Genomic DNA, 27,499 nt, shown 5'->3' with positions numbered 1-27,499 from the left:
TGTTCTTAACGAACAAAAAAAAAAAAGGAGTTTTAGATAAGACAGACTTCTTCATTGCGATTTAAAATAATCCCTATATTAAAAAAACTTATGGGAAAGCTCTTGCTTCAGGTAAAGGTGAATCCCTTGCTTTTTTGAATTTATGTTTTGGTATCTGTATTTTCAGTCATCACTGTTATATTGCACAGTTTTAGAACTCAGTGCCAGCCAAAGTTTTTGGCTCTTTCTGTCTTGTAACTTGGGTATATGGATTTTCAGCTCTTGAAGTCACAAAAGCTTTTAGACAGTTTAAAAAAAAGTCACCCTTATTGTTCTGTTACTTATATTGAATTGTTGCTGTATTTTCTTTACACAGATTTTCATTACAACTTAATAATACAGCTTTTGTAATTAAATCTTGAGTCATAGCAAGAGGTTTGGATGGAGAGAGAAATAGGAAGAATTATACTGTTGTTTCCACTCCTTTGGAAATTCATAAGGATCAGGCCTTTGAGTCACCTTTATTACAAGACTATAAAAAGCCTGAGACTACAGATGGTCAGGACCAGGACTTTCCATACTGAAAATATTCCAACATTTCAAAACAATATTCCTTCTAATCAGACTGAAAAGCTGAATGTCAAAATATACTACATAATACAATATTAAAATTATTTCCCATCAAGAATTTTGTCAAAGTTGACATGTTCCTGTGAAACATTTTGATTCACAAAAATACACTTTTCAATAGAAAACTAACTTTGTCAAATTTTTCAACCAGCTCTACCTTAGACCACCACCAACCAAATCTGATATCCAGTATGTAGTTCACAGTGAAGAAAAAATAAGAGTGTGCTAGATACAATCTTATGCGATATCTCTTCTAATGGGAACAGGCTTCCAAGTTCAATTAAGGAAGAAGGCAACAGGCATTTGGTAAACTACATAGTGAATTGCTGAGGCAGAGTCCTTGAGTTGCCCAATTAATCTTGTATTACATATTTAAAAGAGTATTACCCTCCAAACAATGGGTTGAGACCAAAAATGTGATCTCCTCTAAAAGTGGTACAGCACCACGTGCAAGATCTTACTTTTGTATTCCTAGAATAGAAATGTTTACCACTGATCCTGATTAATACACGGGATATTGCAAATCACATCTTTCCCTGGTGTCATTAAAAAAATAGGGGAGAATTGTAAGGATGGTGAATTGGAGAGGGAGAATAGTGTAATGAGTTTTTTCATACTAGCTGAGAATTACATTGATGCACTTGAGGGGAATAGAAAGTGAAATACAGTGATGCTTTACAGGGCACGGTGGAAGCATGCTTTGAAGACTTTCTTCATGAGACACGCAGGACTTAAAAAGTAGGTTCACAGCAGATGAGGAATGAAGCAGCATTAAGTGGGAAAAAAAACTTTCACAGCTTCTGTCTGTTTTACATTATTGAGTTTTAATCATTTGCTCTGCAATGTACAGAAAGGATAATATGGTCTCTGCCTTATGGACCTTGCATTAGTCATAGTTTAGAAATAAAAAAAATAATTTTCCAACAGAAGTAGTTACCCACTTATTTAAGACTAAGCTGTAATCTAAGAAATATTTAGCATATGTTCCTTGAATAGAAAAAAACAGAGAATAAAAGGTTAAATGGTTAAAAGGATGAAAAGTGGTTTTTTTGGGGGGGGAAGGAAGGGATCCTGGGTTTCCTCTTTCAGAAAGAATGAATTTGGTGACAAAGGAAGGAAGCATATACTGTCACTCATCTGTGTTTAAAGATGATTGCTCCACATAACTGGCAGAACATGCTGTGAAAAAAAACGAACACCCTGGTTTCTTGTAAGACATTTCCTATGAAATCTACTGATGTTTAAAATGTTAACTTGTGTTAAAATCTCAGCCAGCATTACTGTTTGAATATATAGGAAATGAGATTCAAATCAATAAGTGTAAGGGAAAGATAACCAGCAGATTTTCTAAATCAAGCTGTTTGCATTAAGAGATACTTGGCTTACAACTGTATACCCAAGACAAAGGTTTTATAAAGGTCACAGATTCAGTTAGTTAAATTATAGACTGTTGGCCTGCACATAAGTTATGATACAGAATACTGAAAATGACCTCCAGTAATTCATGATAAAGGTGAGCTTAATTTATAGATATTAAATACTCTACATGTGTCTGGATCTTTAGTAACTATACATTTACATAATAAGCACGCTTGCCTACCACAGCATATTTAGAAAGAACTATTAGTTATTCACAAAGATTTGAATTCCAAGTAAATCTTAAGGGGCCCAAACAGAATTATACAATTTCCATTAGTATCTATAGCAGAACTTCAACTACTTTCTGTTAATGAAGTGTTTGAGCAGCTAGTTTTTCCTTCCATGGTCTATCTTAGAAAGATTAATTTTAAAACTACAAAACATGTGACAATAATGACCGCTCCATACACCACTAGGAACGAAATACAGTCTTTAAAATGAGAAAGTAAAGTTTATAAATATAAATGTATGTCAGGTAAATCAGCTAGTTTCCTCAACTACAAGTCTAGTTTTCATGGTAAGAGCTCAAACAGAAAGATTTACATAATAAACTTTGCAGTTCCACATAATAGAGGGCCAGAACATACCTACTATATAAATATTTAGCACAATAATTCTTTCCAGTTCAAAGTTTGAAGAAATAAAACTGTGCTTTCTTCCAAACAGGTCACTATTATGATCTATTGCCTTAACCAAATAATCCTTCCATCCCCCAACTGAAGCATCTTTGGCCCTAAAAACTTTTGCACTTCTTTGAACAATATCAGATAAGGATTATTTTTAGCAAATAATAAGTAGTATAAATAGCAGTAAAAACTTAACCTCACCTGAATGCCACTAAATAAATTTTATTAGACTTCCTAAATTCACAGTCGGGTCACTGGCATACTTTGGGGTCTCTAGCTCACAAGGAGGTCCAACCTTTCAATGCATGCAAAAATCATTAGATATCCATTGCAGAAACCAAAATCAGTAATTTAAATACTCTTGAACAGTAGTGTAGGGATGTTTGCTTATAACATCAAGGCAAAATAAGAACTGATGCTGCTTAGCACTTTTTATTGTGTTAAGTTTTAACATCTTGGTGAACAAGACACAGCTAGTCTTTTTTCTTTGGGCCTCTGAAGTTATTTACTTTGCACAACCAATCTCCCATCCACTTGCCACAACCCCACCCCACCCCACCCCCAAAACAACATTCACACTTGTCCAACATGATCATATCACTAGGCCACTCATGAGCATAAGGATTTTGAGGGTTGTCAGCAAGTTGATGCTTCAGTGTACACACATTTCATAGATATGTTTTATAAAACTGGGATGGAGAGGGGAATCTTCATGTCTTCTCAGTTTTCATCTGCAGGAAAAGTAGAGCCCAGCTGCGTGTGGTAAGTTTAGTGTATAGATGCCAACATTTAGAAGGTTACTGAAGGACAATCGTCCAAATAAATCAAGCACGGTTAAACTTATGCTGTCTAACCTTTCACCTGGGATCATCTGGCCTGTTTGACAGATGAAACGGCTCAGTTGTAGGCATCCAACTTGTGGAGGGAACTTACATCAACACCAGGGGCAGCTCCAGGCACCAGCACGCCAAGCGCGTGCCTGGGGTGGCAAGCCACGGGGGGCGCTCTGCCGGTCGCCGCCAGGGCGGCACGTAGGTTGCCTTTGATGACATGCCTGCGGAGGGTCTGCTGGTCCCGCGGCTTTGGTGGACCCCCCGCAGGCATGCCGCCGAATCCACGGGACCGGGGACCTCCCGCAGGCAAACTACCGAAGGCAGCCTGCCTGCAATGCTCGGAGCGGCAAAATACCTAGAGCCGCCCCTGATCAACACTAGTGCCCATCAATGACAGCCGGAGTGGCATTGTATTCACAGCTTAGAGTGGATAAAAATCAATGATAAAAAAAATTTGATTTTTTAAAATTTAAATACAGGTTTCTTCTAAAAAATAATTTGAAATTAGGACAATGTAAACTTACTGTAATCTATTTCAAACCATTCCAACTGAATAATAGGTATGTTTGATGCCAGGTTTTAAAGAAAGTAGGCCCCTGAACTAAGAGAAGTCACTGGGATCAGATTGCTGAAGTGTTAAAGCAGCTGTTGCTTGACAGCAGTAGCCTCTTATGCAAGTACAGAATAAATTTCCATAATTTCAGTTTATCCAACTAGTTCAGGACAATGCACAGCTGCTAACAGGCATAAGCAGACTAAAGATTGGTCTACACCACAGAGGTAGATTGAAATAAGGCATCTCATATCGACCTAAGTGTCTACACTACAGTTGCTCCTGCCAATATAAGTCACTCACTACATCAACCTAATAATTCCACCTCTGTGAGAGGCGAAGCGCTTAGGCAGATGCAGTTAGGGCAATGCAGAGTCTGTGTAGACACTGCATTACTCACATCGCCTGTTGACTGTCAGCCTCAATGCTGGGGACTGATAGCCCAAGCTGTCAGCCCCATGCGGGACTCACTGCTGGAGAGGCCAGGGTCATCGGCCCTGGGGTGGGGGGCTCGAGCTGTGAGCCCCTGTGGGGCTGACAGAACCCCACAATGCCCCATACAGTTAATTTGGTGGAAGTGCTTGTGAGGATGCAAACCAGCAACAGATAGGGGGCATAGTGTGACATGAACCATCACAGTCTGTACTTAGGCCAGCTTAATCCTGTAGTGTAGACAAGGCCTAAGCAATTGCTTAGGGCCCTGAGCAGCTCAAGAGGGACCCTTATTTGCTTTTTAAGAATGTGTTGTCAGGAGGGGCCCCAAAATATTCCTGCTAAGGGCCCCCAGTGGGCTAGCACAACCTCTGGTTCAATGACTAGTTTCATTCAAAAAGATGAGAGATTAATTGGGAGTTGAAAAGGCAGGAAAGTTTGTTTTCCCTCTCCCATCCATGAATAAAAACAAGGGGTCAGAGGATGAGGTCTATGAGCTCTAAAATCTTAAAGGACATGGTGGCAAGAAAACATTGGTTCAATTAGCTAACTACAGGTAATACTGCCTTTGTTTAAAAAAGCAAATAGTTTTAAATTCAAAACATTTTTGGTTTTTTCCCTTTAAGAAACCAGAACATTTTAGGTAGTTTTCTTTAACTTTTCTTTTTTTAAAATGCTGATTGTGCATTTTAATTTAATTTGAATATCCATCCAAATTGCTCTGCACACACAAATAAAAAAATTAACCATCTAGTAAATAATAAATGCATCATTTACCTTTTTCTAACATAAACAACAAAAATTAAGAATCTGAATTAAAGTAAGGTAAGCTTAGGGTTAAATAAGTGTGTATTGCGTAAATAAAAGTGTACTGGCATCCTGTATCCTCCTGGCAAGTAAAATCATCAAAATTTAGTTTAACAGCTATATTTAGCTGTAAATCAACATGTTTTAATAGTTACCAACCACTGAAAATGAAGCTTGCTTTAGGAAAATAGAAGTATAAATATAAAACAACTTCAAATCAATGATTTAAATCAAGATTTCCTGCTTGTTTATTTACATCATGATTAAAATTGGGGATTTAACTCAATCCACCCTTCCACAGCTATGAACTGGTCTGTGGTTCTTCCAAAAACAGAGACCTGTGGTCACCGTTTTCATTAATATCAAATGCCAACGATAGGGAGGAATGTGAACAACCTATAATCTTTAAGAGAATGCCATGATAAGCTTTCTTCACTGAGCACAAAAAAAACCCCAAACAATTAACATTCCATTTGGGAGGGAAAGGATGGAATAGGAAATTAATAAAGTGAAAGGTGTTCATGAACACCATTATTATATTATCATACTTAACGTGCCACTTTTAAAACAGAGTATTGTGCAACTTGGCACCTATGATTACTATGGTTATATTTATAACCTTTTATGCTTCATCACTAAACCCAACAAAATGAGAGTGAAATACCATAACTGTCCACCAATACTATCTGACCCAATTCTGAATTACTTTTTGACTTAATTCTATTTCTCTATAGTCAATGAAAGTTTATTAAAGGTTATAAGAAAGTAAATAATTTTATGTAGCTAGGCTAGGGAACGAGTTTATTTTTTGCTAATTGAGATGGAAAACTTTAGAGGCCCAATTCCCACCTAAGGCTGCTTACTGGATGGCTTGCCAATCTTTAAAGCTGTTACAACTAGGTTTGTGCGTACATGCCAGATAAAACAGACAAGGAAGTATTTGGAATGATCACAAATACATTCTTTTTTCATGAATTATAACCTTGCTAGCTGCCAAAACAATATTGAAAATAGTTTATCAATATTCATACGTGGCCCCCAATGTCTGCTTATCTAAGATTTTAGCTGGGAAATGTTTTATTCCACAAATAGTATTTGAAACTCCCTGGAGAGGATTTTAAAAGATTTTTTGTTGACATCAGTACAAAATTTTTCACTAGTGAATAGAAATAGTTGAAAACAACGTAATCTTTGGATAATAGATCATTTTATTGTCTGCAGTAAGAGTTAAGTATTGCAAAGAAAACCAAAGAGACTCAGATTATTGGCTCAGTTTAGAAACTGTAACACTGAACAAACCAAAATCAAAGTATAAAAGCCCAAAACAATACTGAGAGATGAGAGCTCTGCTCAGGTTTTAGACAGAGTATCCAAACAGCTGGAAAAGATGTTGATACTCCTAGGGAAATTTGTAATGTATTAGACTCATGTTTTTGTGGAGCTGCGAATTATCCTGAGGGGTTTGAAACAACGAACAATTGCCAAGAAGTTAAGAACATTATCTGGAAAATGATAGCATTTAACCAGTTTTCCAAAAGTCCTAATCATGGACATTATCTATGACGGTTTTCTGTTTGTTTCTTTTTTGTTAAATGAATGTGCAAAAAAGTTAACTGAAAAAAAATCAGCATAAGCATCCAGATATTAAGAATATGATGCATTCCATCACACCATTCACATGAATCCCAATTTCAATTCTTTACAAAAAAATTAAAAAGACAATTCAATTTAGTACAGCACTTATTGGTTAACCCTTTTACCAGGTCACTCGTGACCAGACAGGGAAAGAGGAGCAGCTCATGTACTATATAATGGAGGTGGCACTGTTTCATAAATGAGAGAACGTTACTCACAAATCTTACGCTAGGTACAAAACTTCCTTCACAATGGAATCAATAGACATTCAAAGTCAGTAACAAATAGTTGTGTATTATTATTATTATTATTTAGTTTCTCAATATTGATGTTTATCTATAATTTTAAAGTATTTTACAATAATGGAAATGGTGGAGTTATTAGATTTGTTCATGCAACTGTAAGATGGGACAAGATTGGCTGACACGTCAGGATAATTATCATACTACCAGACAGATTTGTCATATGACAACCAATGCTGAACACTGAGTACATGTGACCAGTTTACTAGGCAATTTAATAAGTATGACTGAATTAGTCCAGGTTGGATGGCAAAGTTAGTTCTGATTACAATCATGAAGATTTTGATTTGTTTTTTTCCCTCCACTGTCCTTTGTTAAGAAATCCAGGATTACAACTTTAGGGGAAAAAATATCAAATGTTATTGAAAAATAATATTAATATGTAGAAGTACCACCATATATATGCAATCCTTCGAATTGTGGGGAAATGATAAAAACTACTAAGTGACCAAACAAGTTGAAGTCAGGGTTATATCTCTATATCACAAACTCCTATAGCAAGGCTGTCTCTATACACTACACTTTTTTTTGCTAAAATATCATGGCGTTGCTATGAATGGTTCAAATACAATGGTGAGACCATTAGTGTTGGAAATGGATTCCCTAATAAGTTTATTAAGGTTTACCATGACTCAGCCTCCACACAGGCATTCCTTTATTAGTCCAAGGGTCACTTGGTGTTGATTATATGCCATATACAAATATAAGATACACATGCTTATACTCTCTCTCCTATTAACAATACAGTTATAAGCATTAGCTGAATACTCACAACTGGACCTTCTCATTATGGCATGACTGCAAAGGAGTAAGGAAAAGCTGATAAAGAATCCCTGAAAAATCTTCCTTTTTATACACTACAACAAAGAAGTGATGTCATTACTGGTTATTCGACTTAATTAAAGTCAGCTGAAACCAGTTTAGGGCTGCACTCTACTCTCTTCAAGGTTTTATCATCTTATTTTGCCTCATTTCTTCCCAACGCCTGGAGTAAACATTTCCAACCAATTATTTATAGCACCTGGTGCTCAACTAACCATGCTTTCTTTTATTTCTGTTTCACAGCTCAAACCTTAAATAAGATTTAACACAGCCAGTCCCTCTTTTTCATGATCTCATTTTTCTGGCCATAGACCTATCACTCATGTTGAGATCCAAACTCAGTTTAAAACCATAGGTTGGGGGAGCGATAGCTCAATGTTTGAGCATTGGCCTGCTAAACCCAGGGTTGTGAGTTCAATCCTTGAGGGGGCCACTTCGGGATCTGAGGCAAAAATCTGTCTGGGGATTGGTCCTGCTTTGATTTAAGCAGGGGGTTGGACTAGATGACCTCCTGAGGTCCCTACCAACTCTGATATTCTATGATTCTCTGGTTACTTAGGTCTAATGTGGGCCTATATTCCAACAATTATGGTATGGAGAGACTCCTGGGAACGGCTAATGTTTAGCCACTATGCTGTCTAACATCCATCGAGGATGTTTATGCAGTGTTGTTGTAGCCATATTGGTCCCAGGATATTAGGTCTGGCCTTTTCAGACCTCAGGAATATCTCTGTGTAGTTCAAAGGCTCGTCTCTCTCACCAACAGAAGTTGCTTCAGTAAAAGACATTACCTCACCCACCTTGCCTCTCCAGAGGAGGGCTAGACATTTGCTGGTCAGATCACCCGAGCGTTGTCTATTTGGAGCATCAGTGGAGATACCCTAGCAGTACCAATGTTGTACAATTTTAGGGAAAAATAAATGATGCAGAGGGAAGGTCTAAAGAGCCTGATTTTGCTCCCAGCTAAATAAAAAGGAGTTTTTTGCCACTGACTTCACTGGGAGCAGGATGGACTCTATAAAATAGTAATCATTTGAACCGTTTGCAAACTTAACAACTTTAAGGTTAAACAATGAACACATCTAAATGTCCAGGGAATAATTCTGTTTGGATTTTTAGTCCAAAAATGACAATCATTATAGTTTAAGCGACACAGTTGAGCCGATCCAAACTACTAGTTTAAACTCCAATCCAGAGGCCAAAATAGAGCAAATTACGTAGACTTGTCCAGGGACATCCAGACCAGTCCAAAGAATTTATAAGAACAACAAAACATTTACTTAATAATCATAAAAACTTACAAAAGCAAGTTAAGATAAAGGCCAACATATTCATTATATTTATTGAGACATGACACTGACTGCATTCTGAAACTGATCAGTTCAAGTTCTAAGTTTGAAAACTGAATTTTCATACTTGAAACACATTTGCTAATCCAATACATAAAACAAATTGAATTCCAAATGAAAACCCTGTACCAAGTACATAATCAGAATGTCTAAAGACATAACCAAAGATCTAAACCTATTTAAAAAATCACTTCATTACCATAAAGGAACATATATTTGGATACAACCATTAACAAGTAAAATACATTTCGTCTATATCCTTAACCTAAACCACATCCCAAAATTACAGAAGCAGATGCTGTCCTTTTAAAATGAAAAGTTTAAATCCTTATGCTCAAATATTTCTGCTTTTTAGTAATATGAAGAATCAAAATAAGACACGACAGATAGCACAGCTGTGGGAGATCAGAGAATCCTTTGGTTGCTATGAAAATTCAAGTCCAATGGCGTACTGACATTAACTAGTCGAGAAATGCAGTAATCCCTAGGAACAAACTGTCATGTGTTACTGCCATTATGAAATGAAAATTGTAAACAAGGACGAAAGATCATAATTATTAATTTATGGGTGTTTGTTAAGGAGTATCTCAGTCTTAATCAGACAGCTCCTTTTACAATATTCTTGAGAATTCATATGCTGCTATTTAATAATGGCCCTTCAAAACTGATTTTAAAAATATATATTATTGGATTTTATCAAAAGAAAATACACATTAGGACAAGCTGCAATCACACAGGCTCGGAAAGCATATAGAACAAGGTTCCTGCAAATTCAGACATCAGCTCTAGCTACTGAGCCACATGAAATAATTTAAGAGGAAAAGAGGAATACACCAATTTAAAAGTATAATTATTAAAAATAAATAAAGCAGGATGATATCAAGAACATGGAGCAATACTGATTATTTTTGAATACAGGCATCATATACATCAGTGGTGGGCAACCTGAAGCCTGCGGGCCGCATGTAGCCCATCAGGGTAATCTGATTGTGAGGCCGTGAGACATTTTGCTGACGTTGACTGTCCGCAGGCAAGGCCCCCGCAGCTCCCAGTGGCCGCGGTTTGCCAATCCCACCCAATGGGAGCTGCAGGAAGCGGCAGACAGCATGTCCCTGCGGATAGCCAATGTCAGCAAAATGTCTCGCTGCCTGCAATCAGATTACTCTGATGGGCTGCAGGTTGCCTACCACTGATACACACAGAGAGCGCAAGGTTAAGTAGTTAATAAATATCCTGAGCTACATGTGATGTACATGGTATGCGAGTGCGCATGAGTGTGAGATGCAGGTTTAGGTACACTTTCTACCCTTTTTAGATCCAGTTCAGCATTGTCTCATGAGTGGCACTAAATATCATTCAGGAATTAATTCAGTCATAGTTGGAGTTTTGTCCCCGTTAGAGTATGTTCTTCTCTAATAAGATTTTTTCATAACTAAAGAAGTCTTGAATCTGAAATAAAAATACAGTGAGAATCACGGCGCCCATTGTAACTTGCTGAAGTTTGGTTCAGTTATATTAATTCTGCCTGCAGTTACATTGCTTCATGTAACTATAGGGGAAATTATTACTAACTACTCTATTACTAACTACTATTTCACCTCTTCACAGCCATAGTCTAAGATTTGCATGTTGTAAGTCTCAATTTTCAGAGGCGCGTACCACTGGGGCTGTACTTAGGTCTTCGTTCTTCTCTGCTTGTAGAATTTTACTCCTAAGAATTATAAGATGGAGGGGGAGTGTGGACTTGCAGCTGCAATATATTCTAGTTACTAATAGATAATTTCTTCCCCCTTTATAAATAGGTCTCTGCAGACCCTCACCCTGAGAGACTGACTAGCAGTACTAATGAACCCAGGATTTAATTGGAGTTACTGGAGGACTGCACTCTTGGAATGAGTAATTGAACTGGCTATGACAGTGAGAGAATGACCGCCCTGCACCTTTAAGTGAGGAGGTGGAGTATTTGGCTGGCTGGCTGGCCGAGTAAAGGGAACGTTGCTTTATGGCTAGTGGTGATGGGGGAGATGCATTTGCTGCAAAAAGGGGTCAGCGTGCTTGCTGACTCATCCCCTGAGAATGCAGGGTTTAAAAGGGGCAGCTTGGCACCTTCCTTTTTACATGGACCAAAGCTGAAGCAGGACCCATTCTCCCTCCCTTTTAGGTGGTAAAACAACAGGTTTGGTCAACACCTGCTGTGGGCATTACACAAGCCGTCCCTTTCTTAGGGGGCTGGGGAAGAATTTTTCTCTTACTACCATATTGGCTTGGGTGCAGTTGGTGGGGGTTTCACCTTCCCCACAGCAAGTTTCAGGAAGGGTTCTATTCATGCATGACATGATGGGCAGTAGGTCATATGCCACAACTCATTTAAGTGTAGGGCAGATGATTAGTGCAGGTATTCCATAGGAAAGATACACAGCGACCGGATAAATGGCTTGGAAAAGGACTTAAAAAGAGGTGTTCATAAAAGGAACGGGGGAGCGAGAGGGGGGCGTGGTTGGGGATTCTTATGATTGATACGGCAGGGAGCCAACCCCTCATTCTTATAGCCCACCCTTAACCCTGCCATTGGGGTGTGTGGATGGTAAGGTTCCGGCAATGGATTTGTTGGAGGGACTGTAGGTGAAAAAGGGGGAGCTGGTAAAAGCCCACCGGATAATTATGGAATAACCTGGGATTATCTGCACTGTATACTTATCTGCCAGGTAGTCCCAGATATCCAATAATAAAATTGCAGCCTGATTAAACCCAAGTCAAATGTCTACTATCCTTCTTTTGGCATAGCCAGACAATAGTGCTGAGCAAAGATATATAGTGAGTGCCTCATAGCTCCTTTATATAGCTCTGCTATTACATAAACAGGCAAGTGGCCAAAGCATTCATCTCTCTAGCTGAATGTGCTGTGCTACAAGACCTTTTTATCAATATAAGCAGCTCACATACATCCAGGCTATCCATTTGGATATAATTTGTATCCAGACAGACCCCCTATTGGACTTCTCTCCAAATCCTACAAGCAGTTGGAGAGATTTCTGGGAGGGCTTAGCCATGTCCAGGTAATAACTCATCACCTGTTCATTTAATCTATATGAGCCATAAGAATCATCAGCGCTATAAAACAGATTAGAAGAGAGAAAGTGTCAGATTTCCATCTTCATCAGACTATCTTTGGAAAAGTTTTAAACGAGGGAGTTAAGACAAGTTAACTGTCTAGTCTAATGGCTTTCACATGCAGTAAGTAAACATACAAATATTGGAAAGAAAACTAAATTATTTCAAGTTTACTCATCTGAGGAGTCATTAAAAGCCTTGTTCAAGAATTTTTAAAAGTATCTACCATTTTAACATTGATAATGTTCAGAAAAGGTTTTATCAGAGAATGATCCAAAAAAAAACAGTCAGGAATTGTGTGTTTATATAGGTGTCCGATTCCCTACATCTTTTTAGGGATTTTATTGTATATATCCATACACACACATCTGACATAATGGTAACAGAGGAATATTGAATTGGGCACATCCTTATTGTGACAAAATGGTTAATATAGGTGCAAGATGCCTTCATGCTCAGAATCTCAGATATAAATGGACTGATTTTGACTGCTGCGGCTATCTAGTCTAATTGCTGACTGTTGGTGAGGAAAACGGTCTAATATTTATTTTTGCAGCCTGTAACATCTTTTGCTTTATACCAGCAAACACTACAAAGCTACCCCTCCCCATGGCAAACACTGAGGCTACAGGGGTACATGGGCAAACTGCCCACAGTTCCTTCTCTCCCCAGTCTTCCCTTGGGGAACAACTGAAGTAGAGGGCAAGCAGAAATGGAGCACCTATAGGGACACATACTTCTAAGAACTAGTTACTGTCCAGGGTGAGTAACATTTCCCTACGAGTGCTCCACTTCGGGTGACTTCTAAGCAGTATCCCCAGGAGGAGGAGGGAGCTTCAGAACAGCATCCAGAACTGAAGTTAGTACTGAAGACCCAAGCACCTCATCAGTGACAGGCAACCCACTGGTCCCAATATGCCATTGCAGGGGTCCATAAGGAAGCAGGGAGTGGCTTGCAAGGCTGGTTCCACCTGCACAGTCATCTCTGCAGCTGGCCAAAAGCAGATTCCCATGGAGGAGGCCAGCCAACGAAGATGGAGGAGAGTCCTGTGCCACAAGATTGCTGCTCAGAGGCAGAGGTCCTGATAGCAAGAGATGCCCGGTACCTGTCAACAATGGGGCCTCTGGTTTATCTGACGCCAAGAGACGCCTCAAGTATCAGAATTCCTGTGGTACCAGAAAGCAATCTGGTAGTGACACCTCAGCGTAGGTCACCATAGCTGAAGCAACGTTACTGACAATGATAGACATACTGCTGCCACTGTAGAGGTCTGGTGCCATTACTTGCTCAGTACTTGCACAGGCACCCCAACCGAGCTGCTTGTATCAGCACCAATGGCTGGGTTAAGGTGTGGGACGGCACCAATGGCTGAATGGGATGTTTCGGTACAGATGGCAGGGCTAGACTTGATGGTACCCTGTGCTTGCTCTCCTTAGTGGTGGAGAGCAGCCACGTTTCTTGTCCTTGGCACTCCAGGGCTTTGTCTCAATGGTACCCTTGGAGACTGAGGGTTTCGATGGAAACTTGGTCTTTTTTGGAGCTGGCTCCTTAGAGTGAGTCTGCGATCCTCTTGCTGGGAGTCTTCCCAGGGGGCTGCAAAGACTTCCCCTTCCTTAGGGGAAGCATGCTCCAAAATGAGGAGTCACTGGATCTCTGCTGGAGGGGTGAAGGAGAGGCCTTAACCTGGCAGTTGAAGGGAGTGTTCCAGAGCTAACAGTCTGAGCTTTAGCTCTCTGTTCCTCCTTGCCCAAGACTTAAGGGCCAAGAAGAAGAAACACTTCTGGGAGGCATGGGACTTCCCCAGGCAACAGACACACTTGGAGTGCCCAGTAGAGTCTCCCAGCCTGAGAGGCAGCGTTTGAAGCCTAGTGAGCCAGGCATGCCTTAGCAGGAGAAGACAAGTCTCCCAAGGGAAAAGAGAGGGAAAAATAAAAAGAGAAAGCCAAGTATGCTTTAGGCAGACACACTAGTTTTCTGTCTCATGTCGAGGCAGCAGAGAACAAACAGAGCGGTTTGCCTGTGCACGCCAAGATAGCCTTGCAGTCTCCAGCAAGGATGCATAGGTCCATGCGCAGGCCAAACAGATGCTGTGAGCTAGAGAGCTCTGATCAAGGGCTTGAGAGGCGCATGCACACCTGAAGTGGAGCCACCACAGGGACACTACTCAAAAAAGTAGTACAAGTTCCATGGGAATATGTAACATAGGATCTGTAATATGTAATCAGGATTCAAATTTACATCTAGGATTTTAGAAACAATTTATAAAAATACAAACTTACAGATGTCCAGGTGCAATATTGGAAGGTGAACCAAAGATTCATAAATTACAAATCTATCAAAAATTTCTCTATATTCTCTTATAAAATTTGTTTTCTTCAATCAACGATCCCGGGTACTCATTTTGATTGTAAGAATAGAAATGAAAGTTGTTAATAATTCAAGTGTGTTTACTGTTGCCATAAGTTAGGCTCTACAATTGTAGATTACTAGTTTTCCTTATTATCCCACAGGTAAAGTTCAGAGAATCTTTCAAAAAGGTAGAATCTTTCAAAATGGAAGAAATTTCAAGTGCAACCACTGTCCTTTCTATTGTTGTTTAAATCTAAACCTTTAATCCTACCTTTAAGATAGCTAGCCAAGTAACCCCTCAGTAGTACCTGGTTGTCTCCACACAGTATTTTGTTTACACTAATCATACATCTTAGAAGACTGGTATTCCTGTCAGTAGACAAATAGTTAAGCTCTGGAAACTGTCTAGGCAACTAGAAAAGAAAAACTATTTTTAAACATTACTTCACATCATGCCACTGAAGCCTGCACCCTGGAGTTGGGGGGCGTCACTGCCCCCACCAACTTTCCTGTCTGGACCAGAGTTTCCATCTATGAACAAAATTCTCCCCCTTTCCACAGTCCTTAGTCCTTCCCTCCTTGCAGTGCACTGCTCTACTATGCTCTATGAGTGCAAACGAACAATATTTGAATCTCTAAACTGCTGACACAGCACTTTAGCGATATGAACATTTTATTTTCACTCAGCTGCTATCAACACAATAGGCACAGAGTGCAATAGTAAGGAATCAAAAGGTTTTAGCTTAAAGTCTTTCATTGCACTCACAAGACACAACCAGGGTCAAGCAAAGACCTTGCTAGACAGCAGCATACTAGACAATGTGTTCTTTCTGCTTGTGAAATTGTGGGAGACATTTTATATGGTCTCCAAATCCCCCAAAAAACTATCTAGGATAGACCCAAATTAGCTAATGATTCCGGTATCAGATTTTGTCTAGCTTTGTTTTCTTTTAAACAACAAATGCCAGTTAAAAGCTGTGGGCCGCAGACAAAAAGTTATTGGGATGGGTGATAGGCCTTCAGATTGAGAGAAGGGGAAGAATGTAAAACCTAAACATATTCTACAAGAGAAGGAAAATTTGACACTTCTTTCCCTTTTGTTTCTATTATTCACTTTTAAAGACTAGTCAATGTTCCCTTAACCCAAGTTTCCGTGAATATATTTCGGTTGTGAAATTATTCTATTTACACTGTTTGCCTTAAATTATAAATAATAATGTCATAGATCAGGCTGAACTACCATAGGCTGCTTTTGAGTGACCACATGATTGAATAATCTGGATATTCGTCTTTCACCAACTGTACTCTATGTACAAGTGGAATTTCCAGTTAAAAAATCAGTGTACCAGCAATTTTCTGCTGAAACATCGTGTTCAAACAATTACTGGGTAAAAAGAGCGCTAATGGTTCTGAACTAGCAAGTCTAAGAAGTGTTTTCAGATAGATCGCTCTGGTTTGATGCAGTTTACCTGTATAAAATGGGTATGACATTTAAATACAATCAATATGGTTCAATTTTAATCTGACAAATTCAACAGTTTACCACTACTGGCAAGTAAGATTAACCTAGACTCAGTAACAGCATGTCTAACCTCAAAAGTCATTGTGGTTCATTGCAGCAAGCAAGTTCATAGGTCTCTGTGGTGCCCAAAGGGACTACAGAAAGTCCTCATTTGAGAGAAACCTACTATGATACAAAAGGGTCATCACATCTACATAAACATTGCAGTTGAAGTCATTTTAAAACTTTCTATGTTTTGTTAGATTTTCCAAGTAAAAATAAAACAAGATTCACCTTAGGTCCTTTATAATACCAGTCTGGCCTTTATAGTATCTGTTTTCATTTATATCAAGCAATTGTATAAATTTACACACGTTTTTGCTGATATAATGAATAAAAATGGGAAGCCCTCAACAATGCCAAACAACAGTAGTTTAGAAAGTTTAACTGGTGACTAATGCACTGATGCAATACCACAATGCAAAATTCTTTCAAAATATTTAGGAGTTAGAGATTACTTGTGGAAACTGTAATGTTTCCTAACAAATCAAGTGTTTCAGGGACAGACCACCCAAATGTATTATTATAAAAAGATGTCAGTTACGTAATTACATGATAAAACAACACATCTCTACTCTTTTGTTTTTTAACAAAATGTATCCACTCTAGAGAATACAAGGTTTACAGCAAGAGAGTGGTTGAATTAATTTTGCTAGCAAGGAACTTCTTTGTGTTCTGATTATTTTGGAAGTGCTTTAACTGGAACCATGATAATGTACATATAACACGAGGGAATGAAAACACTACCCTTTCTCTGCATCTGAAATGGCTTTACTGAGACCACCTACAGTGACAAACTGTATCTAACTCCAGATAAATTTAAAAGTAGCCATGTTTCTTCAACTGTCATCTTATACCATTTCATCCTTTTACAAAAAGGATGCACATACAGTAGAACATCACTAATCTGCATACAAAACAGTAACCTCTCCCCACTTCTCAGCAAATAGAGAGCTGAAATATCTTACATACTTACAAAGACCTTTACTTTTACAAAACATAGTAAAAAAATCTACTAGTACACTGTGAAATAATATAAATAATTCACATTAACCACACGAACAATATACACTATGATGCATTATCCTTTATTTGTATTTGCTAATTCACAATGGGTCTCCTAGTAATTATTACAAACGAGTGCCGTTCTATTCTAATCTTTTAAAAGTCTTTAAAATGCTCTCAACTTACATTTAAACTGTAATTATTAAACCTGTAGCTATTTTCTTAACAGATAATGAATAATAAAAGCACGTAAGGAAGTTATATTGTGTGCATGTTTACAGGTCTCTGGTACAAAAGTTGTATGTACACCTGGGGTACACACCCCACAGGTAAATATTTAATGGCCGTAATAAATTATATTCACTATGCAAGACCAAAATATTGAAAATAACTACTTTGTACCTTATTAGACATTTCGGTGTTTTGTGTCCACCACCATTTACACAGTATAGCTAACACAACTAAGGGGATTCTCAGAATTTGATAAGAAAATATGCACCTTGGCAACCCATAAGACACAGACAACAACACACTGAAGACAAACTAATTTCAAGTCAGATAATTATAGTGGTGGATCTGAAGTATCCTATATAATGAGTACACTGAAGGGGAGGGTGGAAGAAAACAGGCTCAATGACGCTATGGTAGAGAAAGCAAGAGAAGAACATGAATTGTTTAAGAGAAACCCACTCCTTTCTGGATGAGTATTTTGTTTGTTTACATTCTCTTCTGGAGTTGCTACATATGGCTGTTTTGCTTTAGGTCAGACAATCTTCATTGGATGACTTTGTGCATTTCATTGGCTGTCCCACTGGTAAACTTTTACATGAACCTGAATTTGAAGATAAAACATATCTGAAACTCATCTACTGTATACAGAAACTTGAATTTAGCTCCTATCCACACTATAACTGTTTAAACCAGATGTGTCAAACTTATTCTCCAAAAAAGGGCCGACTTCCACTTTTAATTATGCCCCATGGACCATGGTATCACTGACAAACTGTTCCTGATTTCTGTTAAAGAGGGAAGCTGCTTTGGCCCAGTGATTAAGTGCAGAAAACAACAGAACTTACACAAAGAGCAAATATTTTAGTCTTGGCTTGTAATAGAGGGGGTGATTAGTACTAGATGTTAAGGGATTAATGATTAGAGTTCTGGAAGATGGACAGCTGCTGGGTAGTACAGCTTGATGTGAAAATACTAATGCTGTGCAGGCAGAGCTTACTCACCTAGAAGAACTTATTTTCAGATTATTGGCTGCATCACAGAAAAACAAACTGATTTTTTTGTATTGAACATGAGTGTGCCTACAGTATGTACTGCAGAACCTCTTGAACACGGAAAAAAACAACTGCTAATGAAGTGAAGTCGTTTGTCCAATTTCATTGGAAGAGGCAGCCACAGAGCAGTAAAAATATTAACTTTTGAATAAAGTTAGAGAAATTTCACAAAGTTAACATTAAGGAAAAAATAAAATTTGGTGATACAAATGCTTAAAATTCAGACTACTCTGATTACTAACTTCTTTTGCAACATGACGTTAGCAGATAATGACTTCATATTATTAAAACGTGAGATTATTTTATACAGAAACTTGAAAGCAGGGATTCCTAGTTACTTTCAAAAGGCATTTAGAATAACATCTACCATCAATTCTTGAGATAATGGCCTCATATCAGGTGAGAATTTAATGAGGAGTGTGGGGCAAGTGGGAGAGGAAGAAGAGGGAAGGGGGGTATTAAAATGTGATCTTCAAGTCTAATAGATCTAATCAGCTCTCTGCATGCCATTAAAACATGGGATCCTGTTCTTTCCTAGCACTTCAAGGTATCAGATCTCAAAGCAGTCCTTTTTGTAATCGGTTGAGGACTTGCAGAAAGTATAATTTTAAATCACTGGATACTGCATTTCTCTATGCTGCATATAGTATTTCACATAGTTCTTAAAAGGAACAGACCCAAAGTTTTCAAAGCTGGCTGCCTAAATCCATAGTTAGACCCCTAAATAAAAGTAGTCTGATTTTCAGAGATGCTGAGCACTCAGTTCCCACTGACCTATTGCAATGTACTTTGTCTAGTGAGTTTCATTGTTGTATTGACACATTTCTTCTTAGGGTCTCTACTAGTAATAGCAGCCAAACTGAAACTCTATGTAACAGAGAATCAGAAAAGCATGGGTTGGAGGTGGAAGCAAGAGTAGGGATGGCACAGAAAGCAAGTTACCATGCCAGAGACAGAGGGCAAAATGAACCTTAGGAATGGTAGACAGGACCCATAGAGTAACACACAACAGATATGTCTTCACTGCAGAGTGTTAACCCAAGCTCTTCTCAGGTGTTGCCCTTAACCCTCCTCCCATCCACACACCATAACCTCTGACTCGAATTCAGTGGTGATTTCAACTTGGGCTAACTGATGCATACTAGCCTAAAGCCAAATTAAAGATTTCTCTCAGGCTGTTAGCCCTCTCACTTTGCATTGAGAATTCAGGCCAAACCACTTGAGCACTGATAGTCCTTTAATGCCTTTCCACAATTCCCCACATGACCAGAAGGACCAACAATTTTTACCAGAATTCACTGGGAAAGAATCAGAGTGGCACAAAGAGCCATTGGATATGCCCAGAGTTCCTAGTGACACACACAGGTTAACTATAGGACCACTGAGGACACGATAATTTCAAGTGTGGCTTGGCAATGTGGCTGCTTACACCCAGATTAGGCTAACCCAGGTGCTCAGATCACCAGAATTACCTCTGCAGTGAAAAAATATTCCCAGAGAGTAATCTGTGTAGTCGTGGCTAGGACTGAAATGTCAGGAGTTCAGTCAGTACAATAAATGGTATTTTTAGATCGTCCACTAGTCAATCCAAGAGAAGCTGTTGAAACAAATTTAGCATTTTTTTTTAAAGGATTACAAGAAAATTGATGTACCCTAATGCCGTAGAGGTTACTTGGGCAGTTTAAGCAAGAGCTGGAAAGCATACTTTAACTCATACAAGGACTAAAGTAAGAGTACTGCCAGAGAATGTGATTTGGAACAATGCTTGGAATATAAAATATTCATCTGTTTGCAAAGAAAGAATCAGAAGCACATCAACATAGTCAGTGATTTTAAACTCGCCTATTAAGCAAAGACACTGAAAGTTAACAGATGCATTTATTTGCAAAAGATTTCAGAGTTTACCAGTCTACATCACAAATCTCCCTTAACTGGATTGCAACCTGTGTTGTAATAGGAAAAAATAGTAAAATAAAAACGATATAAAAATATGGCATTTATCCCAGCAATTTAAGGGTATTTATTGCCAAAACATATTTAACTAGTGTTTGGTAACATCATCTTCCAGTTTATTTCCAAGTAAAGTCAGAACAAAAAAGTCATTTGTATCTAGACTGTAGGTTGTTGCCTCATCCATTAAAGCCACTCAATTAAAAGCCTATTTTTTGGAATTTTTTAGACTGAAGTTGGAAAAATTGTTTGCAGGCCTTTTCTTTTTTTAAATAGTTGCTTTCAAGGATTCCTCAGTATATTAAAGAAAATCTAGCCCTTTATGAATTGTGTATAAACACAATAGATCTGATTCTCATTAATACTTTGCTCCCATTGCAGCAGGCACTATACAAACACAGTAAGACAGAGCAAAAACATAAAAAGAAAACTCATTAACTAGAAGGGAAAGAGATGCAGTGACCAGCAACCAGCTACCGAATGACTACTTTTATGTCTCTAGCTGCATACCTCTGCCAACTATCAGAAAGGGTAAACTTTTCCAAAGGGTGGTGATCCTTACCTAGGGAGTTTCAGCAGCAATATGACCATTGCAAAGAAACGTGCTCGTAAAGAAAAATAAAACTATTTTCACTCTTGGGGGCAAATCATCTGGTTGAAAGAGAGCCCAGGTTTCCAGGCTGGAACAGAACGTATGAAATTGTTATTTAAAAAGAGACACTGTGATAGGGTGTCTGCTCCACTTAGGACTTGAGGGGGATTAAGGTAGCCAGGTAGGCCTATTAACTCCATAGGCTGCACCTCAAAGGAGAGCCAGGGAGCAGGGAACTGATTAAAAGCAGGCTCAGGAGGCTGCAGACCTGGGATGAGAGAGGACTGGGAGCGAGAAGCTTCAGACCAGAGAGAGAGCAAGTAACTGTGCAAAACATCAAAGGGTGTGTTGACCTTGAGAGCTAATCCCTAGAGTGATCAGGAGAAGGTGCAAATCAAACAGTGAGTGGTGCTCTCCATCACAGACACATCAAAATGTGTTTATATTATGAATATTTAAACTTCAAGTACCAGCTCTATTTAGCATACTTCCATTATATCATAGGAGGAAAGTGAGATACAGTGGGGGAGAGGCTGGTGGAGAAGTAGAGACCATATGTTTACATTTTAGGAGCTGTTCAGAGGATAGCCATAGAAATACTGAAGGCTGGTTTAGTTAGAAAATATATATTTGGACAGTGGAAAAAAGATCTGATGCTGTGATAGGAATCTCTATATCCTGGTATGCAGTAGTAGTAGCCAGGATGGTGATGACAATGCATTAATTTTCCTGCCACACAACACCCTTGAGCAAATTGACCAGGGTATGCAGATGAATGAATGACAGACACATGGGATGGCTCCAATCAGCAAACTGCAACTTTATTTAATATACATTGGGGAAGAACATAAGAATGGCCATACTGAGACAGATCAATGGTCCATCAAGCATTCTGTCTTTCAATAGTGCCAGATGCTTCAAAGGGAATGAACAGAACAGGACAATTATTGAGCGATACGTCCTGTTGTCCAGTCCCGACTTCTGGCAGTCAGACTTAAGGACATCCAGAGCATGGAGTTGTGTCCCTGACCATCTTCGCTAATAGCCATTGATGGACCTATCATCCATGAAGATATCTAATTTTTTTAAGTCAGTCATACTTTCGGCCTTCACTTTTGGCAACAAGTTGCACAGGTTGACTGTGTGTTGCGTGAATAAGTACTTCTTTATGTTAGTTTTAATCCTGGTGCCTATTAATTTCATTGGGTGAATCCTGGTTCTTGGTATGTGAAAGGGTAAATAACACTCCCCTATTCACTTTCTCCATGCCAGTCATGATTTTATAGACCTCTATCATATCCCCACATCATATCCCTCCCCTTACTCATCACTCTTTTAAGTTGAACAGCCCCAGTCTTTTTAATCCCTCCTCATGTGGAAACTGTTCCACACTCCTAATAATTTTTTTTGCCCTTCTATGTACCTTTTCCAGTTCTAATATATCTTTTTTGAGATGGGCAACCACATCTGCATGCAATATCCAAGGTGTGAGCATACTATGGATTTATATAGTGGCATTATGATATTTTCTATCTTATTACTGATCCCTTTCCTAAGGGCTCCTAACATTCGGTTAGCTTTTCGGACTGCTGCACATTAAGCAGATGTTTTTAGAGAACCATCCATGACGACTCCAAAATCTCTTTCTTGACTGGTAACAGTTAATTTAGACTCCATAATTTTGAGAGTTTAGATTATGTTGTTCAATATTCATTACTTTGAACTCATCAACACTGAACTTTGTTTGCCATTTTGTTGTCCAGTCACCTAGTTTAGTGAGATTCCTCTGTAACTCTTGCAGTCTACTTTGGATTTAACTATCTCGATGAGCTCTGTGTAACCAAAAAGATTATCTCACCAACAATAAAAGATATTACCTCACCTATCTTGTCTCTCTTAACTACCTTGAGTAACTTTGTATTGTTCACCCCTCTTCTATATCATTTATAAATATATTGAACAGCACAACTCCCGGTACAGATCTTTGGGAGCCCCTGCTATTTAGCTCTCTCCATGCTGGAAACTGACCATTTATTCCTACCTTCTGTTTCCTATCTTTTAACCAGTTACTGATCCACGACAGGGCCTTCTCTCTTATCCCATGACTGCTTGCTTTGCTTGAAAGTCTTTGCTATGGGACTTGTCAAAGCCTTTCTGACAGCCCAATAGACTGACAGCATTCTGACACATGCTTCTTGACACCCTCAAAAAATTCTAATAGATTGGTGAGGCATGATTTCAGTTTACAAAAGTCCTGTTGAAGGCAGTTGTCTTTCCCAACATATCGTGTTCACCTGGGTGTCTGATATGTGTTCTTTACTAAGGACACTACAAGGCAAACCCCCTCTTACTAGGCATTTAATTGGTTCCAGGGCTCCAACACACAAACAAAACAACAACTTGGGGTAAACTTTAGTTCCCTCCCCTCCTTGGATGAAGATCCAACAGTGAAACCCAGGGTCTTATTTACCTCTGGGAGTTGGTCATTTTACCTTTTTCTGCACTGGCCACATGTCAGAACAAGTCAATAGCCTTAACCTCATATGAGTTTTCAAATCTCATTGCTTTCAAACCAACTGTGCCTCCAGGAGACTCTAAGAAAGGCAAAAAACACTGGACTTCAAAGCAATTTAGACCTATTAGGAAAAATTCGAACCTGATACCTAAAAACAGATGATTGGATACACCTGCAACATTGTAAGAGGCATGGCTCCTAAACTACAACCAGGGGAAGGAAGAGCGGGGCAGCTGATTAGAAAGTAAGAGGATTTTGAAAAGCCCAAGCTAGCTTAAATGGGGGGGGGGGGGAAAGACACTTGGTAGTCAGTCAGCTGGCCCCATCCCCCCTTGCCCATTCAATAGCTAAGCAGAGGGTCAAACCAGGCTAGGGGGAAGCCATCACCATACTGCTATGCATGCACTTTGGGCTTCTCTTCTTCCCTGCTATCTAGTCAAACTGCTTCCCTGAAGAAGGTGGTGAGACAGTGTTGCCAATGGCTCCCAAAGAATAAATGTCCAAAAGAGGTGGCAGAGTTTCCATTATGATTACTCATTCACAATAAATATGAGGTTTATATATGGACTCTCAATAAGATTGTGGGCTGTTTTAACAATTGTTTACAATTATTACACTTATGTAAACCCCTAATTTACTGGTTTAAACAAACAGTTCACAATATCATTTTTTTCTTCATCTGGTGCTTTTTTTTTAAAAATGAAAAATTTTACACAACAAGTTTATAGTTCCTGCCACCTGCTACCCATAGGGCAATTTAGGATATTAACCACAATGGAGTTTAGCACTAAACACAGCTTGTTCTCCATTTCCACAATCCTGTAGAAACTCCTCCGCTTCACATCTGCAGGACTGGAGGACTGCCAGTGTCAAATCTATTCTTCACAATATCATTCCATCTATGTAAACAGGGATTGCACTGCAGAAGAAAATTCTGACCTTGTCTTACAGAAAGATGATGCCATCTGATGATAGTTTGACAGCTTATTTAAAACGAGTTAGAAGCCTCAGCCCCTTTCCTAAATAGTTGGTATCCTATTTCTCAGTGAACACTATCATAACTTGCAACCTTGTTTGCCGACTCATTTCACCCACAGAAACTGTCCTACAAGATCAGAGTTGAGACACACGGCTCAGTCAACATGGATGTTTGCAAAGCATCTACTTGTGTTGTACTGCTGTGCACAGAGGATTTCAATTACTAGGACTGACCGTCACATTTTTCAAGAGCACTAAATTCAGTTTAAAATAATATATTTTTATACAAAAAGATAGAGCCCTGGCCCAAAGAGCTTAGGGTCAGAAAACTCTGCCTGGATCAACCAGTGCACTGATAACATTTTACAACAGACAACTCATTGGGATAGAGGACTAGAACCTCCTTTTTTAGTCAAACTAAGATCCACTGCTGTTGTTGCACTTAGATTTTATAGTTATAGGGGCCAAAAAAGTAATGAGATAAATAGATGTTTGCCATCAAAATACTGTCTTTAAATGACATTGAGCCAAATTTTTGACTTCATGGCAGCCCCCATCACTATATCTAAAACACAAGCAGTTTCAGATTTATGCAGACTCCCACTTCCCCCTCCCTCTCCCAACAACTATATCTTAAATGTTTCCCCAGACTACTCACTTGTTTTGTTTTCTGACAGCATAATACAAAAAGCCTTGTTTAGAGAGCCCACATTTTTTTCAACCTAGATTCATTTTTATACTGTTTGTGTTTACTACTTTCTTCTCCAAGTTTATCATATTCCAGGCTGTAGCTGCTGCTCCTGCTCCATTCTACCAGATGCTACAAATCACAAGGGTGTATTTTGACTAAGCTTCTTTGTCATGTGATTAAGAGAAGCACAAACCTTTTACCAGGCCCCTTGCTTCATCTTTGTTTTTCACACTTTTATTTTAACTTTCGCAAACTGTATTCAGAGTACTCTTCTGGATTTGAATCATTCCCTTAATTTTTCTTCTAAAATAGAGTAAGTTTTACACATGTTAAACCAATTTTGGACAAAATTGATGGTTTTGCTGCTTTTTTTGCATTTATGCACAAAAAGCATACACCCTGAGGCCATACAATCCTCCTTGCCCTTTATTCATTATGTACGTTATGGTACAGATTAGAGGCCCCATCAGAGATAGGGCCCCAAAGAACAAGGTAGTGTAGATACCTGTTAAACAGTTCCTACCCCAAAGAGTTTATAAATCTAGAACCGCCCTCTCATTGACATTGGGGAAGATGCATGTAGCAAACGCAGCCCTCACTATTTAGTCATTTAGAAGTAGCCAGGATAATGCACTTGAAAATATAGCACAGGGAACAATCCTGCATTACTCCGGTTCGACTGGATGTACGGTATAATTCTGAAAAGTGCTTGAGTGTCTTAGGATACGCCAGATTTCCAGAAAAATATCTATGGGTATGTCTACACTACAGGATTATTCCGATTTTACATAAACTGGTTTTGTAAAACAGATTGTATAAAGTTGAGTGCACGCGGCCACACAAAGCACAATAATTCGGTGGCGTGCATCCCTGTACCAAGGCTAGCATCGATTTCTGGAGCGTTGCACTGTGGGTAGCTATCCCATAGTTCCCGCAGTCTCCCCCGTCGATTGGAATTCTGGGTTGAGATCTCAATGCATGATGGTGCAAAAACAGTGTCGCGGGTGATTCTGGGTAAATGTCGTCACTCAATCTTTTCTCCGCGAAAGCAACGGCAGACAATCATTTTGCGCCCTTTTTCCCTGGATTGCCCTGGCAGACGCCATAGCATGGCAACCATGGAGCCTGTTTTGCCTTTTGTTACTGTCACCGTATGTGTACTGGATGCTGCTGACAGAGGCGGTACTGCAGTGCTACACAGCAGCATTCATTTGCCTTTGCAAGGTAGCAGAGATGGTTACCATCCCTATTGCACTGTCTGCCATTGTAATTTGGTGATGAGATGACGGTTTTCAATCATTTTGTACTGTTTGCAATAGGGAATTGGTGATGACAGCTATCAAGCATTTTGTACCGTCTGGTGCTGTCATGGGTGCTCCTGGCTGGCCTAGCTGAGGTCGGCTGGGGGTGCATGGACAAAAATGGGAATGACTCTCTGGGTCATTCCCTTCTTTATGTTTTGTCTAAAAATAGAGCCAGTCCTGCCTAGAATATGGGGCAAGTCTACTAGAGAGCCAGAGAGCACAGCCGCTCTGGGCCAGAGCCCCAGAGATCCTGCAGAAATGTTGAGCTGCATGCCATTCTAGAAGGTGCGCCTGTAAGAACCCCACCCGTTGCTTCCCTCCTCCCACACCCCTCCTGGGCTACCGTGGCAGTGTCTCTCCATTTGTGTGATGAAGTAATACAGAATGCAGGAATAAGAAACATTGAGTTTTTAGTGAGATAAAATGAGGGGAAGGCAGCCTCCAGCTGCTATGATAGTCCAGGCAGAACATTAAAGAGTGAGTGGGAGAGGAACGCAGTCTCCCACTGCTATGATAGTTCAGGGAGTATAGTATCTTTTCTTTACACACGAAAGGGGAGGGGAGGCTGATGGAGCTCAGGCTCCAACTGCTATGATGAGGACCATTACCCAGCATTTTATACCGTCTGCCAGGAATGACAGGGAGTCATTCCCATTTTTACCCAGGCGGCCCCCGCCGACCTCACCAAGGCCAGCCAGGAGCACTCACGGGATGATGACGAGGACGGCTATCAGTCATTTTGTACTGTACCGTCTGCCACTGGGGAAGGGAG

General features: G+C 39.3%; 1 protein-coding gene across 12 annotated transcripts in view; it reads right to left on the bottom strand.

The window, feature by feature from the left end:
- The window catches only part of ARL15 (ADP ribosylation factor like GTPase 15), a 322,749-nt gene that overhangs the window by 60,776 nt on the left and 234,474 nt on the right, over positions 1-27,499 (bottom strand). The window contains exon 5 of one of the 12 annotated variants that reach the window (XM_030567022.1): positions 20,265-20,294. The exons of the other annotated variants lie outside the window; for them this stretch is intronic. Coding sequence (XP_030422882.1) covers positions 20,280-20,294 — 15 coding nt within the window. The 3' untranslated portion in view covers positions 20,265-20,279. Of the gene's footprint in view, positions 1-20,264; positions 20,295-27,499 lie in introns of those variants that run through there. 12 annotated transcript variants of the gene reach the window in all.

The sequence above is a fragment of the Gopherus evgoodei genome, chromosome 6, assembly GCF_007399415.2.
Source record: "Gopherus evgoodei ecotype Sinaloan lineage chromosome 6, rGopEvg1_v1.p, whole genome shotgun sequence".
In the NCBI taxonomy this organism is placed as follows: domain Eukaryota; kingdom Metazoa; phylum Chordata; order Testudines; family Testudinidae; genus Gopherus; species Gopherus evgoodei.
The sequence above is the reverse complement of the archived record's forward strand: the minus strand, read 5'-3'. Positions and strand labels throughout refer to the sequence as shown.